The following is a 15,067-nucleotide window of genomic DNA, read 5'->3' on the forward strand; positions in this document are numbered from 1 at the left end:
GGGAAAAACCATAGCAGATTTTTCCTGCAGCAACTTGCATAGTGAAGAGAATACCAGTGACCATAGCCTTACAGTGCTAGACATAGCTGATGATCAGAGAGGTGTAACAGCTTGGATTTATTTAAAAGCACTAATGTAAAGCAAATGAAGAAACTAAAACACTTTAAAATAAATACAAAATTTCTTAAGCTTTACCCCCTGCCTGCTCTGGTTTTGACAGCAATCCAGTTAAAAAATAGTTCTTAGTTGAAACTGTTTTTGCCTGAAAGTGTTCATGTTAGAGGTTTTGTGAATGCTGGGAGAATCTGAATCCTGATAACCAGTCCTGGTTGTCACATACAGTCCATGTGAGATTCTAGCATGACGTTAAGTGAGTTCTCTGAGGTGGGCCAGCCTTTTGATGCAGATGGCATAGCTTCTGCGGAAAGCATAGATTGCAGATTGTGGTTACTGTTCTCTAGTTCATCTAGCTTCTCAGTGTTGTCCTCCCAGTTTATATGAAATCTTGTTACTCTAGGGTTTGATGCCAGTATGTTTCTTTGAAGCTGAAAAAAAAAAAATATTGTATATGTACAGGAACTTTATAATGTACATGTAAAGCTTCAGCATTAATACAAAGAAATGTAAGATGTGCATAATGTTTCAAATAATACTGTATATACTCGAGTATAAGCCGACTTTTTCAGCACAGTTTATATGCTGAAAAAACTCTCCTTGGCTTATACTCGAGTCAGGACTGCAAGGACCTGCATAAATTAAGCAAAGGGGGAGTGTCCTTCAGTGTTTGCTACAGAAATTATATAAGACAAGCCCCCTTCACTAGCAGAGAGATGAAATCCTGGGAGGCGGCAGGTCCCTGTCCGTGTCTGCATCCAGGAGAGCTCATACAGGAAAGTCAAAGTAACACACAGGTACATACTGGGATTACTATTCTTATTAATGTCAGGCATTTGGGGTTATTAATTTAGTTTCAGTAATTCCATGTGCCTCACATTAATAGCAATTAACCCCATCATGTCCCTCATATTAACCCTGTGTGCCTCATATAATGGTTACTAATATGTGAGAAATATGGAGATCATAATAAAGTACCTTAATAAAGTTTAATGTAATAATTATCACCTCCATGTCTCACATATCAGTAACCCACTCAGTTAATGTAATTTTGTTAGTATCTATTTAAATTTTTGAAATTTTCTAGTAGCTGCTGCATTTCTCCCTCTCGGTTTATACTCGAGTCAATAAGTTTTCCCAGTTTTTTGTAGTAAAATTAGGGGCCTCGGGTTATATTCAGGTCAGCTTATACTCGAGTATATACAGTACTAAAATGAAGGAGCTAAGCAGAGGGGTGTTAGGCTACAGTCACATGACTGTCTGACTTTCATCTGTGGGATACTTCTTTTCACAGATCCTCCTCAAAGGAAATGACCTATTTATTGACCAGCCATTCAAATGGTCTATATAAAAAAAAAAAAAAAAAAAAAAAAGACACTTGAATAGTCCTATAGACTCTCATTGTTTTGAAAATGGCCATTTTTCACTGTGTGAATAGAGCTTTAGACTTTCCAGGCAAAGGGCCAGCACTGCGTCATGTAACAGACACAATGCAGTACAATGCCAGACATTACAATGTATGGGCTTCTAAGTGTGTAAAATAAAGCTGGGTAGGCCATTTTTCTTCATGTTGCTCATAGCAGGCATATGTTTGTATTTTGTTTTTAGATGCCACTTTTACATTTCACATTTTATGCAAACAATCTTCATATTGGTGTAACAAATGCCATCAGTACCATTATTTTTATAGATTTGTTGAGTTGAACCTTTTCACAGATAGCCTGAAGTCACTGGTTGGTATAGTATCTCACGTTTGTATGCGTGTTCTCTGGAAGGGAGCAGGGACATAATGCCAGCATCACGCCATGCCACAGTTCTCATAGATTAGTTCTTTGATTATGGCAGTTTTATATAACTTCTATTGTAAAAATACAATTTCCTTCTGACGAAGCCATGTGATGGCAAAACGCATGTCAAGGTTGCACTAGGGTGACTGCTACTCCACTGGCATCATGACCTCAGGTATGATTATTCTATTAGTTACTTATTTTAGTGTTCATGACTTTTGGGATGTTTATTTTGTTGGGTGCATATAGTTATTTATATATTTGCTTATTAATCTGAGTCTCATATGATTATTGGAATGATTAATTGGCGTGTACTACATATAATCTTATGAATTCTTATAGGTATATTAGCTCTATCTGTACTCGTATTCATTGTTATTGATCATGTGTTGAATTCACACACACACATATATATAATTATCTTCTGCCCGCGACTTCGTCTGTGGGTTGTTGCCGTTGATAATTTGCCTGCTCCGGCATTTTGGCAGCTCGCAAGCCGTCCTAGTGCTGACCTTGTTCCTCACACCGTGCCTGTGATTGTTCCAGGATCTCAGCAGCTCGCTGGGATGCCATATAATGAGCGTGTTGTTGGTGTTGATGATCCAGCTGCTCCAGTGTTTCTGCAGCTCTTCAAGCTGGCCTGCCTCTGAACGCGTTCCTCGCACTGTGCCCGTGATTGTTCCAGCATCTCAGCAGGTCGCTGGGATGCCATATAATGAGCGTGTTGTTGGCATTGATGATCCACATGCTCTGGCGTTTTGGCAGCTCTCAAGCTGGCCTGCCGCTGAACTTATTTCTTACACTGTGCCTGTGATTGTTCTGGCATCTCAGCAGCTCGCTGGAATGTCATATAATGAGCGTGTTGTTGGTGTTGATGATCCACCTGCTCCAGCGTTTGTGCAGCTGTCAAGCTGGTCTGCCGCTGAACTCGTTCCTCACGCTGTGATTGTTCTGGCATCTCAGAAGCTCGCTGCGACGCCATGTAATGCATATGTTGTTGGCGTTGATGATCCTCCTCAGTTGCGCTTGAGGACTCTGTTGACTTCTGGCTTCCTTCATAGTTGTCGTTGTTTGCGACAAATTAGAGTCTCTTTTTCCAGGCACGTTGAAAATTGCCAAACTGCCAATTTGAATTAAAGGTGTTTGCCCATGTCACTTTGTCTGCACTGGAGCAGATCAGATAATATGCAAATGTGTGTACACACTGAGGGTTAGCGTGTGTTTACACAGAGATAACAGATCTGGCTTTCTCAGAAGGGGAGATAAGAGCAGTGTAATATAGTATGTGAACAAAAATTCATAATAGTCATGAAGCCATCTCATTTACCAGGATAAAAAGCGGCCTATATGTTAATCGAGGTTACAATCTATCTATGTGCCAAATTTCATCCAAATCCGTGTTTGCGTCATTGAGGAACAAACATCCAAACACACAAACATACAAATTTTCACATTTATAATAATAGTAGGATAGGATAAATAATATGGGAATGTGTATTTACATTTGTATGATTTTTGTTGTATATGGGGGGGAAGGGGTGGTTTCACACTTGCGCTTGGTGTCCGGTATGTGCATTCAGCCGGGTTTCTGTCTTCAGCTCCGGAAAAACTGGGCACTGAAAGCCAGCAGTCAGTTTTAAGACTCATTTACTTGAATGGGTTTGTCTGCCTTCTGTGGGGAATTTTTTTTTTTTTTTTTTTTTTTTTAGCTGGACACTAAGTCCGGCTTTGTTTCCAGCTGAAAAAAGCGGACAGGCAGAAGACTGGTAATACTCTATCATTATTCTGTCTAGTGGTGTTGTGTTCTCCCCATTTTGTGTAGCATATGGTTGGGGGTAATTGTGTTTGACTTTCCCTTGGGGTTTTTTTTTTTTTGTGCATTTTTGTATTGTCTGTGTTTATTTTTGTTTTTAATATAATTATCTAATTTTTATTACATTTATGGATGTAAACATACCATACAGTATAGTAGGCTCCCCGTGATTGTTGTCAGTATATACATGTAGGTACTTGTACGTGTTAGGCCGGGTTCACATCAGTGCCCGATCTCCGTTTTGCAGGTTTCCGTTTCCTGCCCGAGAAATTGGGTAGGAGACGGAAACCGGTAGGCAGTTTTCAAACCCATTCATTTGAATGGGTTTGAAGAGTGTCCACCCGTGAGTGTCTTCTGCTCTCCGCGGCCAAAACATTTTTTTTTTTTTTTTAACTGGACACGAAGTTGGACATGCAGGACTTTGGGTCTGGTTAAAAAAAAAAAAAAAAAAGTTTCACGCGGAGAGCAGAAGATACTCATGTGTGTTCACTGGTAGACACTGAATGCCGGTTTCAGTCTTCTTCCGGCAGAAAACGGAAACCTGCAAAACGGAAATCGGGCTCAGGTGTGCTTACTGATGTTTGTTATTGTTTGACTTGAAGCAGTCCTTACCTTAGAAAAGTCTGGTTTCACGGGTGGATTTTCCCGTAACTCTGTTTCGGTGTATTCATTATTAACATAGTATCCAACTCTGATAAACTCTTGGCCCCTGTATGTACATGTGATTAACACAACCGTGACACCAACTGCATCTGCATCTGGGATAAGTCCAGGATTTGGTGCATCCGCCTGACAAAACAAAGAATATGCAAATTAAGTTGCCCAAACCCAAGTAATGTTTGGTTAATGTATGTTGTGCAAGCCTTCAAGGCTTGATGACCTGTTTACTGTTATGCATTACATTATGACAAACTATACATCCCAAAATTACTAACTGCTCAAACGTGCCAAGGTTAAATGTCATTTGCAATTATTTGCTCCGTTCAAAAAGAGGCCATTCCACCACTACTATAGAAAAATGTAGTAAATCTTAGCAGTGTACTGCTGAAGAATAACGGTTGGGGGAATAGGACTGTGGAGTTGGTAGGTCAAGTCTCAAACTCTTATTTTGTTCTCTTCCCTCAGCATTGCTGAGTGGTAACTGTGGTGGGTACACTGGCAGCAGGGTGAAATGTTGGTAGCTGCTTTGATTTTAATTTTTTTTTTTAGTAAAATAGTGAAAGAATAGAGATTCAGTATGTACCGGTATTTATTTTTATTTACCGCGACCATGTTCACTGTACAGGATATATAGTTATAGTTTGGGCATTTCTGTATGTGGGAAGCCTATTGTTTATTTTTAGATGAATTTTATGGAAAGGGGGCAAGTTGAAATGATTTATTAGGTATTTTTACCATGGGGGTTATCATTACGCCATGAAAAATAAAAATTAAATTGCTGATTAGTGGGAGTATGCATACTGAGCCATCAGCAGCTTTATAGAAATGTAATGTCCGCGATCAGAGAGAACCCTAATCATGGACATTATTGCCAGATCTCCACTCTGTAATACAGTTATGGTACTCTCTGTGCTTATGAGCTGGAGGCATACTCAAATACCCACCAGAAGGGGAGGAGTAGAAAGGGCAGGAATCAATTTGACTATTCTGTTAAAGAGTGCGAAAATCCTTATGATTAATCGGCCAGCCCTACATTTTTTTGCAAATCATAACTACAAATTTGTTGTTCTGCATGTATTACTGCAACTAACTGCAATGAATTCAGCGCACTGTCGTCTTTCCCAGTTTGTGTCCCAGTGGTGGAGATACCAGTGCCGTTAATTTCTGCACAGATATCTCCCCACTGTAAGAAGGACATTGCTTACATCCTAGCGCCATCACTGGGCTGAGGAACGTATGTATCTTCCTTTAATGTAAACAATGTTTGCTTGCTTGCTTTTGTGGAGTGGGGCCTGTCAAGTCCCCAACAATCAGATATCATAGGAACAAGCAATAAAAAAAAAAATCCTGATCAATCCTTTTAAATGTAGAAAATGCTACAAGAGAACTCCAATGGTTAAGAAAGAAGTGTGCTGCATACCCTTGCATGAGCTTTTATGTATGGTATTTACAGGATGTCCAATATGTTCCCCCAATGTAAAGGAATCCGTTTACATTCCAGTGTTGGAGGGGAAAAAAACCCCTATATTTTAGTACAAGAAACCTCACCTGAAATACAAACATGTGCCGCCCTGCAGGTACAGGACCTACTAGCACAGAATCCAGCACCTGGTCATATTCTTCACTTTCAGCAGATCCCACATATATTATCTTCCATTCCAAATCTGAGAAGACAAATTATTTACATTTAAGCCCTCATATTCAAAGACAATATGGACATAAGAGGTGTTTTCTCAGAATTGTATTCTATTTTCAGATATACAGTACTGGTCAAAAGCTTGGGTGCAACGTTTCGTTCCTTGGGGGGGGATGTGAATTTTCTACATTTTCAAAACTATGACACACACGGTTAAGTAGTAAAGAAAAACTGTAGGAGTCCCTCCCTCTGTCTGGGGCCTTGGATGCAAACCAAATGGTAGCTGAGGGAAGGTTTGCTCTAATGCGCTCCCTACCTTGTGTGTGAGACACAGTAGAATTGAATGAGCTACTTTGAAGTTTTTGCTATTTTGAAGATGAGGCCCAATGTCTGTAATGAAACATGCGACACAAGACTGATGTAGCAATATTCCAAGCAGTTGTTTGTTTTTTTTTATGCACCATTTTTTATCTGAAGATAAAATCCACTCAGCACTGCAGGCATTTTCCAGAGCTGCTGTTCCAAAGACAAGTAGGATAGGATACTTGTAAGGTGAGAAGTTACCATCTTAAATGTTTCTATGCCACTGTTGCTTCACTGCTAGAGGTTGAACTGTGTTACAGACAACAGATTGTGGACCCGTTGTTCTACCTAACTGGTTGGACTAAAGAGGACGTTGTCTAAGTGGCCCCTGCTTTTCACCCTTTAACCAGCAGGTTGCTACATCTTGTTGTCCCAATGTAGGTGGCAGCTGACCCAAAGGTCAAAGAGACTCTAGTGTCCACAGACTTTTGGAAGCTATGATCTGAATGCCCACCCAATATAGAATCTTAATCTTACTTTAGGGATTCATGAAGTCTAATTTGAGGGATTTTTACAAATTCATCCCTGTATAGCAATATTATACATGAAAAGAGGATGTTGATGCTCAAAAAAGAGGACCTTTCACCTCCTGGGGCACATGAGGTTTTATACACTGATAGAAAGCTGACTATCGGCTTTCCCGATCTGTGCCTCCGGTGAAGAGCTATCGGTGCCAGTACCGTAGCTCTTCACTGTCAGAAGGGCGTTTCTGACAGAATTCAGTGCACTGAACCGCATGTGCCCCAGGAGATGAAAGGTCCTCTAAGTTTTTTTTGAGCATCAACATCCTCTTTTCATGTATAATATTGCTATACAGGGATTATATTGTAAAAATCCCTCAAATTAGACTTCATGGATGCCTCCCTCACCGTTCTGTTTCATGGCTTGTCGGTAAGCAACGCCCCCTCTCACAGTACAGCACTATAGATTCTGCTGTGAGGAAGGGCGCTCCTGACTGTCAGAAACGCCCTTCTGACAGTGAAGAGCTACGGAACCGGCACCAACAACACTGAATTCAGCACACTGTCTACTTTCTAGCGGTGTATTACACTGCATGTGCCCCAGGAGGTGAAATGTCATCTTTAAAGCTAAAGCCCCACATTGTTGCAGATTTTTCAGCTTTTTTTGAGCCAATGTTTGAGCAGAAGAGATAAGTATAAGAGTTTCCTATATATATTTCCCATTCCTTTAGTAGCCATTCTTGGCTTTGGCTCAAAAGAACATAAAATCTGCAACAACAAAAAAGCTACGTTTCCGTGGGGCCCCTTCCCAACATCCGCCGTATGCAACACCAGTCATAGTCTATGGACGAGTACTATCAGGAGTAGGGGAGGCGTTCTTCACCGCTCAGCGTCATGGCTGGGCAGTAAGGAACGCCTCCTCTCACAGTACAGCGCAATAGACGTTACGGTGAGGAAGGGCGTCCCTGACTGCCTGTGACAGTGAAGAGCTATGGTACCGGCACCGATAGCTCTTCAGCAGGGGCATTGATCGGGAAAGCCGATAGTGTGCTGAATTCATCGCACTGTCGGCTTTCTAGTGGTGTATTACACCGCATGTGCCCCAGGAGGTGAAAGGCCCTCTTTAAATACTGTGAAACGCGTACACATTAGGTATCCATGTGTCTGAAAACGCCCACTCTACTAGCTATAAAAATATTTTTCCTATACGGTAAGATGGTGGTGAAAGAAAGCCTGCATGAGATGTGTCAGACTCTGGTGCCAGTTGAGAGGTGCAGAAGTCTCATTGACAGTTACAGGAATCGTTTCATTGCAGTGATTGCCTCAAAAGGTTGTGCAACAAAATATTAAGTTAAGGGAACCATCATTTCTGTCCAGGCCTGTTTCATAAGTTTTTTTTTTTTTTTTTTTTTGTTTTTTTTTTTTAATTCTGATGAAGCATGTATTACTTTTATCAGAATTAAGTTATTTCTTTGACCATTGTGGGTTTTTCTTTCATTAAACGAGGGGTACCAACAATTTTGTCCACGTCTGTATGTGTCAGCACATACATGGGGAAAACAGTTTGATTCAGGCGCCCCTAATTTATCTATCTGCAGGGACTGGTTGATATGGTGGGTGCCAGTGACAGTAACTCTGTTGCATGTCTATTTAATACTACAGATTTTCACTGCAGATTCCGTCCATCTTTTTCACTGCATAAAGTGAAAGCTGTAACAAATGTAGATCTACATGTAAAACATATTACTGCAAATTCTACCACAAACCTGCAGCAGATATTTTATTTTCTGATGCAGATTACATCTCATGTGGCCCAGTGCTACGTTGTAGTTCTCATTTAGGGTCACAAGAGTGGTGATTGGTTATAGATGGTAAATGGCCACAATATTGTAGCCTGTCGCCTATTTCATGCTGCCCTCTGAGAGTAGTGTTCACTAGTGGATAGGCATGTGTTGTGAGATTATGAGGATATTTTAGCGTCTGATGTACTTATTGGAATATGCTGACCCCATCGCCACCCAGCCAATGTGGCCGAGAGCTGACAGTGAGGGAAGCCAGTATATCAGGAATAAACTGACCCAACTACACTGCTGACATGTGATTGGTCTACTGTACACTGCTCACAAAGAGGACAGCATGAAGTAGATGACAAAGTCTCTTTAAGTGGGTCAATGTGTATTCCTCTGAGCAAACAGCCTTTATAAGATGGCTGCCATTTGCTAGAATGGTACAGCCTAAATACCCTGTAACCTGCCATGTGCTCATATAGAGATTACTGTACTTATAAGTGAGTTGTGAATAGAAAGCATCATTCATAGCCCTTGTAGTAAGTGTGTGACTGCTGCACATGCCTGGAAGCTGTACTGTACTGATGCAGTGCCCACTGCCAGGGGCGTCCTTGCCTGCTGTTGGCCCAGCCAGTACTTTGCATCAAGTGAGATGGATTGTGTAGCCCACACTGCAGAGCACAATCCCTCAGCTGCTGCAGAACTTCACATTTTCAAACCTTGGTAAGAACCCTGGCAGTGCGCAGACTCACTAAGTATATGTTTACTAGCCAGGTGTAATCCTGTATACTCTGCTGGGGTCAGGGGTCAGTGAGCTCTTCCTGTGCGAGTCTTCCCTCCCCTCTCGTATTAACTCCGCATACGTACACATCACGGCTGAAACTTTCCCGGGGCTGCAGCATTCCCCCCCACACAAGTTACCGTGCCGAGCGTCAGCAGCGGGGCCTGTGTCACCTGACGTGTAACCCCTCGGGTGCCGGCCAGCCTGCTGACAGCCGGAACTCACCTTCAGACAGGTCCTCTATGCACTCGAAGGTGATTTCAAACTGGAAAGGGTTGTAGAAGGGAGAAGGGTTGTCCAGCACCACTACATTGTTCACCTGAACCTTTGCCATATTTTGGGAAGGTACAAAGAATGGGGCTGGTGCCTGGGAGCAGAGACGCCGCGGCCCCTGCCAGCAGTCCTGGGGGCACCGTGCTCCGGCACACAGCACTCCGGACTCATTCCATGGCCGCGGAGACTCGCTGCCCGCTCTAGCTGCTAGTTTCCTCTTGTTCTCTGTCCCCTCACTTCACTACTGCACATTCTGCTCTGTTGCTATAACAGCGTGTGTCCGGATTGGCTGCTCCCGGGCCCTCCCCTGTCGCTAAAAGCTGCACGAAAGGGAAAAGACGGGCTCCTCATGACCAGTGCAGCTGGAAAGGTTTAGCAGCTGCGCCCCCTGCCGGCTGATGGCCGCACGCTGACTCGGGGAGGATCCCGCACCTGACCCTCGGAGAGTAGGCTGACATGCCATGTCATCATCACAATGCCTGGTCCCCCTGGAGTCACCGCTCTCAGGAGTTTCTTGGTTTGTTTTTACCATGCTGAAAACGTCAACCATTTCCTACTAGGCATGTAGTCAGGTTGGCAGGCCATGTTTCATTTACAGTCACTAGCCCTGATGCCCCCTTTCTGTGTAAGGTTCTATTATTTTCTACTGTAACTGTACAATAACTAAAGACAGCCTCTGCCCAAAACGTGTCCATGTTCCTGAAAATGCATGGTTATAATTGCTTCATATAAATGCTCAGTCTTTATTGGATCAAGAGTGTGCTGGACTCTCATCTTGTTATCTGAAGGAATGACTGCTATTAGTTTCATTAAAAAAAAAGTGTGCATAGCCTTATTTAGTAGCATTGTGTGCCACTATTAACACTCTGCTTGCCCATATCTCACACTAACTACCACACCCAAAGGATTACTCATGCCTTTATTATTATGTTACATGATACTACTTGCTAGCTGCATTGTGTGATTATAATGATTTATGGATGATGTGTGAAACTATTATCTCTCTAGTATCGCCCATACCATTATATGGATTTAGTAAGTTTCCTTGGAAGATTACACCATAACCATACTATAACCAAGCACGTTAAAATGGAACTGAAGCTGGAAAACATATTTGTAGAGGAGGATAAGCTGTAGTGCTATCATGCGGCTATTACTGGTCACACATGGTGCTGCAAAAAAGAATTATCAGAGGCCAAGTTCATATCTCTATTGGTCTCAGTTTAAAAGAACAGACACCTGATGGATGCTGTTGTAGTTAATGGGGTTCATTGGGCTCTGCATGTGGCTACTTTTGTTCTAGTCCTCCCAAGAATCAGAACAATTGATAGCTGATGCTAGTTTGAACCTAACGTAAGTGTTTGTCTATTTATTTATTTAGGCTGATATGCACAAGCTGTAAAAATCAATCTTCAGGATCTGAAGATATCTGAGACGGATGACCTATCCACAGGATAGGTTATCAGTAGAGATGAGCGAACACTGTTCGGATCAGCCGATCCGAACAGCACGCACCCATAGAAATGAATGGAAGCACCTGTGACGCTGACTTTGCCGGCGGCCGGCGTCACAGGTGCTTCCATTCATTTCTATAGGTGCGTGCTGTTTGGATCGGCTGATCCGAACAGTGTTCGCTCATCTCTAGTTATCAGTATTAGATCAGTCCTGATGCGACACTGAATCCCGAGCCGTTCAGTTGATACGGTTGCCGAAAGTCATATATTAAGTATATGGCCACCGCTACAGTGTATCAAGCTTCCTTACACTTGTCAGGTTTCAGGCAAAATTTCAGATATTTCCAAAGAATATATAGAGAGAAAATTCTATAGTACTACTGGACAAAATTTCAACTTCACTGAGGTATTCATCTCTGTCACATCACATATTCAGACACTTGTACACTGTTGCCACCTGCACCTCAGACTAGAATTCACCTTTTTCTTACTGTGGAAACATCAAATACCCTCATTGTCGCTCTGATTCTATCTTGCCTTCACTATTGCAATTGGGCTTCCTCTCGCTAAACTCTCTGTTCTACAACCTGTCCTGAATGCAGCTTCCAGATTCTTCTTTCTGTCAAACCGGTACACAAATGCATCTACCTTGTGTCAGTCGCTGCACTGGTTGCCCATCCACTACAGAATATAATATAAAATTATCACATTCACCCACAAATCCATCCATAGTGCTGCACCTCCCTATGTGCCTCTTTATTTCTCTGCCCTTCTCACTGTCTGCCGCCCTAACCATCCTCTCTGTTCTGCCAATATCCTTTGATTTGTATACTCTGTTATCCAAACATCCCACTCCCGTCTCCAAGACTTTTCTTGAGCTGCACCAGTGCTCTGGAATGCTTTACCCTGAACAATCAGATAAATGCCCAACTACAGCAGCTTCAAAACAGCCCTAAATGATATCTTTTTAGACCAGATTATCACATGACCTGATCATGTTGTTCTATACCTCCGCAAACTACACTAACAATTCTTGTCCTATTCCACCCGTTCTCCTCTATTCCTCAGCTCCAGACCCATCCATCTAGAAGTTACACTACACTCCATGCACTTAGTGTCTGTATATTCACAGATACCAGCTAATGACTGGCTCATACAGCTTCAATTACATGACCGTTATACAATACAAGCCCTCTTACCTCTTGTGTCTCCCTGTTTCCTCATAGAATGTTAGCTCCCTCACTCCTATTGCTTGGTATGTTAATCTCTTTGTCACATTGTTATGTCTCATATTGTCCATACACATGTCCTGTGATTTGTAAAGTGCTGCGGAATATGTTGGTGCTATATAAATAAAATTGTTATTATTTATTCTCTCTATCATTCAAGATGGCTCCTCACAAACTGTCTCTAACGCATGATAGCTCTGCCCTCTAACTCCTACCTCATGCAGCCTATGCTTTACCATGGCACTAATACAGAGAACACACAGGGAACAGACGCCTTGACACATGGAGGAGCACAAACCACCTCACCACAGGCATAAGATACAAGGGGGACATTCCCAAATGTTATAGGGCACATCCCTCTTACAAGTATACGTAGTTCTTCACACGTGTTGAAAAAATAATGGAACGGTGAACTAGATATGTGTTTTTTTTGTTTGTTAGTTTTAATTATATCCTGATCATATTTGGATTCAGAGAGTGTATACCCGTATATATTCGAGTATAAGCCGACCAGAATATAAGCCGAGGCCCCTAATTTTACTACAAAAAACTGGGAAAACGTATTGACTCGAGTATAAGCCGAGGGGGGGAAATGCAGCAGCTAATGGAAAATTTCAAAAATTAAAATGGCCGGAGTTTTTGGGTGCAGTAGATGCTGGGGAAGGTGAGGGGGTGTTTTGGTTGACTCTCTGCTCTGAGCTTGAGGACTGTTTCTTTTTTCCCCCACTTGGAGTTCAGCATGGCTGAATATAGGGTATCTGCAATGCTCCTATTAACCCCTTCCCGACGGAACAGGAGCACTGCAGATACCCTATATTCAGTAGATCAGGCACTTTCAGACACAGGGATACCTAATGTGTTTGTGTTTCACAGTAATTTTCTACTTTTGTATCTATTCTATGGAAAGGAGATATTTAGAACTTTAAATTTTTTTTTTTAAAGCTTTTTTTTTTTTTTTTTTTTTTTAACTATTTTATGAGAGATTCTATACATTGATATTGCGGCAGGTCATAGAACCCCCCCTGTGCTGAAACTGTGCTGAAAAATTCAGCTTATACTCGAGTATATACAGTACTTTTTTTTTTTTCTTTTCATCACTGTATTTATTACAGCCAGTATGCTACTAGAGTATAACATTCTCACATGAAGACCACCTAACCAAAAATTCTGTGGCTTATTGAACTTGGTGTCATGGTTTTGTTTTTGTTTTGTTTTGTTTTTTTCTTTTTTTAATGTAGATTGTGAGCCCCATATATGACTCACAATGTAGTTATGTTCAGTATGTCTTTATAGAGTATGGGATGGAAATCCACGCACACACAGGGAGAACTGAGCCACCGTGTTGCCCCCTGGTGGTGGTGTCATGGTTTTGCATCTAGTCTTCATTTTATATCTATTATTTAGCCAATCCATTGAAAAGTAAATGCATCAAAGTTCAGCAGTTTTTAATTCTTATAAAATTCATTTTATCTATGTAGCAAATGAAGGTGTCCTTTTATATGTATATTTTTTCTTAACCTTAGGATTGACTGTAACAGCAGTCAAAGATTCAGGTGAATGGAACCTAGAAGCCGGTGCACTGGTCTTGGCAGATGGAGGTCTATGCTGCATTGATGAATTCAACAGTATTAAAGAACACGATAGGACCAGTATCCATGAGGCAATGGAACAACAGACAATAAGTGTGGCCAAAGCTGGGTAAAATCCATTAAATAATACATTTATGTAAAGTATATGGCAGGTCATACTAATTCATGTGCAGTTTATGCATGAATTTCTTTCTTTAAAGCAAACCTGTTCCCTGTGCACTTTCTTTTGTTTGTTTTTTTCCCCCTCTTTCTTTTGGCACACTGATATACTAATGGAGTAGTCTCTAACACTGAGCGTTAATTTATTATGGGCCTGAATCACTGCTACAGTTCAATCAGTGCAGACAGTGTTTCACAAGACCACCCTGCAGGAGCCGCTCCGACACTGCTCTTGTAGATTGGACAGCCGCAGGATCACACTTACTTGAAACTGGTTGGTGGAAATCGCCTAGTTGTCTGTCTATTCCTTATCATATAGGACACTGAAACAAATGCAGCTGAATGTGGGAAATGGAGTTATAGAAAAGGAGTCCAGAAATATGTAAAACACCAGTTATAAAGGTTTCCTGTCACAGCAGATCCTCCTTAATAAAAGCTTGTTTACACTTGCAAGTATTGGCGCAGTTTACTTGGTTTCAGTGACTGTAATGATAATTTCCCAGTGTTAATGAAGAAGATGATAAATTTACAACATATTCTGCATTTAGTCAAGCAGTGTCATAGAAACCACATCAAGTCAAATAAGAACTGCATTATATAATATATATATATATATATATATATATATACATACATACATACAGTGTTGGCCAAAAGTATTGGCACCCCTGCAATTCTGTCAGATAATACTCAGTTTCTTCCAGAAAATGATTGCAATCACAGACTCTTTGGTATTAATATCTTCATTTATTTTGCTTGCAATGAAAAAATACAAAAGAGAATGAAAAAAAGTCAAATCATTGATCATTTTACACAAAACTCCAAAAATGGGCCGGACAAAGGTATTGGCACCCTCAGCCTAATACTTGGTAGCACAACCTTTAGACAAAATATCTGCGAACAACCGCTTCCGGTAACCATCAATGAGTTTCTTACAATGCTCTGCTGGAATTTTAGACCA

General features: G+C 41.4%; 2 protein-coding genes across 2 annotated transcripts in view; one reads left to right on the plus strand and one right to left on the minus strand.

Moving 5' to 3' along the window:
• The window catches only part of MCM9 (minichromosome maintenance 9 homologous recombination repair factor), a 43,264-nt gene that overhangs the window by 9,156 nt on the left and 19,041 nt on the right, over positions 1 to 15,067 (plus strand). The window contains exon 8 of the mRNA XM_075268050.1: positions 13,882 to 14,056. Within this exon, the coding sequence (XP_075124151.1) occupies positions 13,882 to 14,056 (175 nt within the window). The remainder of the gene's footprint in view (positions 1 to 13,881; positions 14,057 to 15,067) is intronic.
• ASF1A (anti-silencing function 1A histone chaperone) lies at positions 99 to 9,980 on the minus strand. Its single transcript, XM_075268079.1, has 4 exons — positions 9,628 to 9,980; positions 5,923 to 6,038; positions 4,327 to 4,503; positions 99 to 545 (listed from the first exon to the last, which is right to left on the minus strand). The coding sequence occupies exons 1-4, from the start codon at positions 9,734 to 9,736 to the stop codon at positions 333 to 335; spliced, it is 615 nt and encodes a 204-aa protein (XP_075124180.1). The 5' UTR covers positions 9,737 to 9,980; the 3' UTR covers positions 99 to 332.

Source organism: Leptodactylus fuscus, chromosome 3 (genome assembly GCF_031893055.1).
Source record: "Leptodactylus fuscus isolate aLepFus1 chromosome 3, aLepFus1.hap2, whole genome shotgun sequence".
NCBI classification, from domain to species: Eukaryota; Metazoa; Chordata; class Amphibia; order Anura; family Leptodactylidae; genus Leptodactylus; species Leptodactylus fuscus.

Coding starts and splice junctions, on each gene's coding strand:
- ASF1A (XM_075268079.1), bottom strand. CDS start 9,736: ATGGCAAAGGTTCAGGTGAACAATGTAGTGGTGCTGGACAACCCTTCT. Junction 4,504..5,922: donor GGCACATGTTTGTATTTCAG/GTGAGGTTTCTT, acceptor TTGTTTTGTCAG/GCGGATGCACCAAATCCTGG. Junction 546..4,326: donor TGAAACCAGACTTTTCTAAG/GTAAGGACTGCT, acceptor TTTTTTTTTCAG/CTTCAAAGAAACATACTGGC.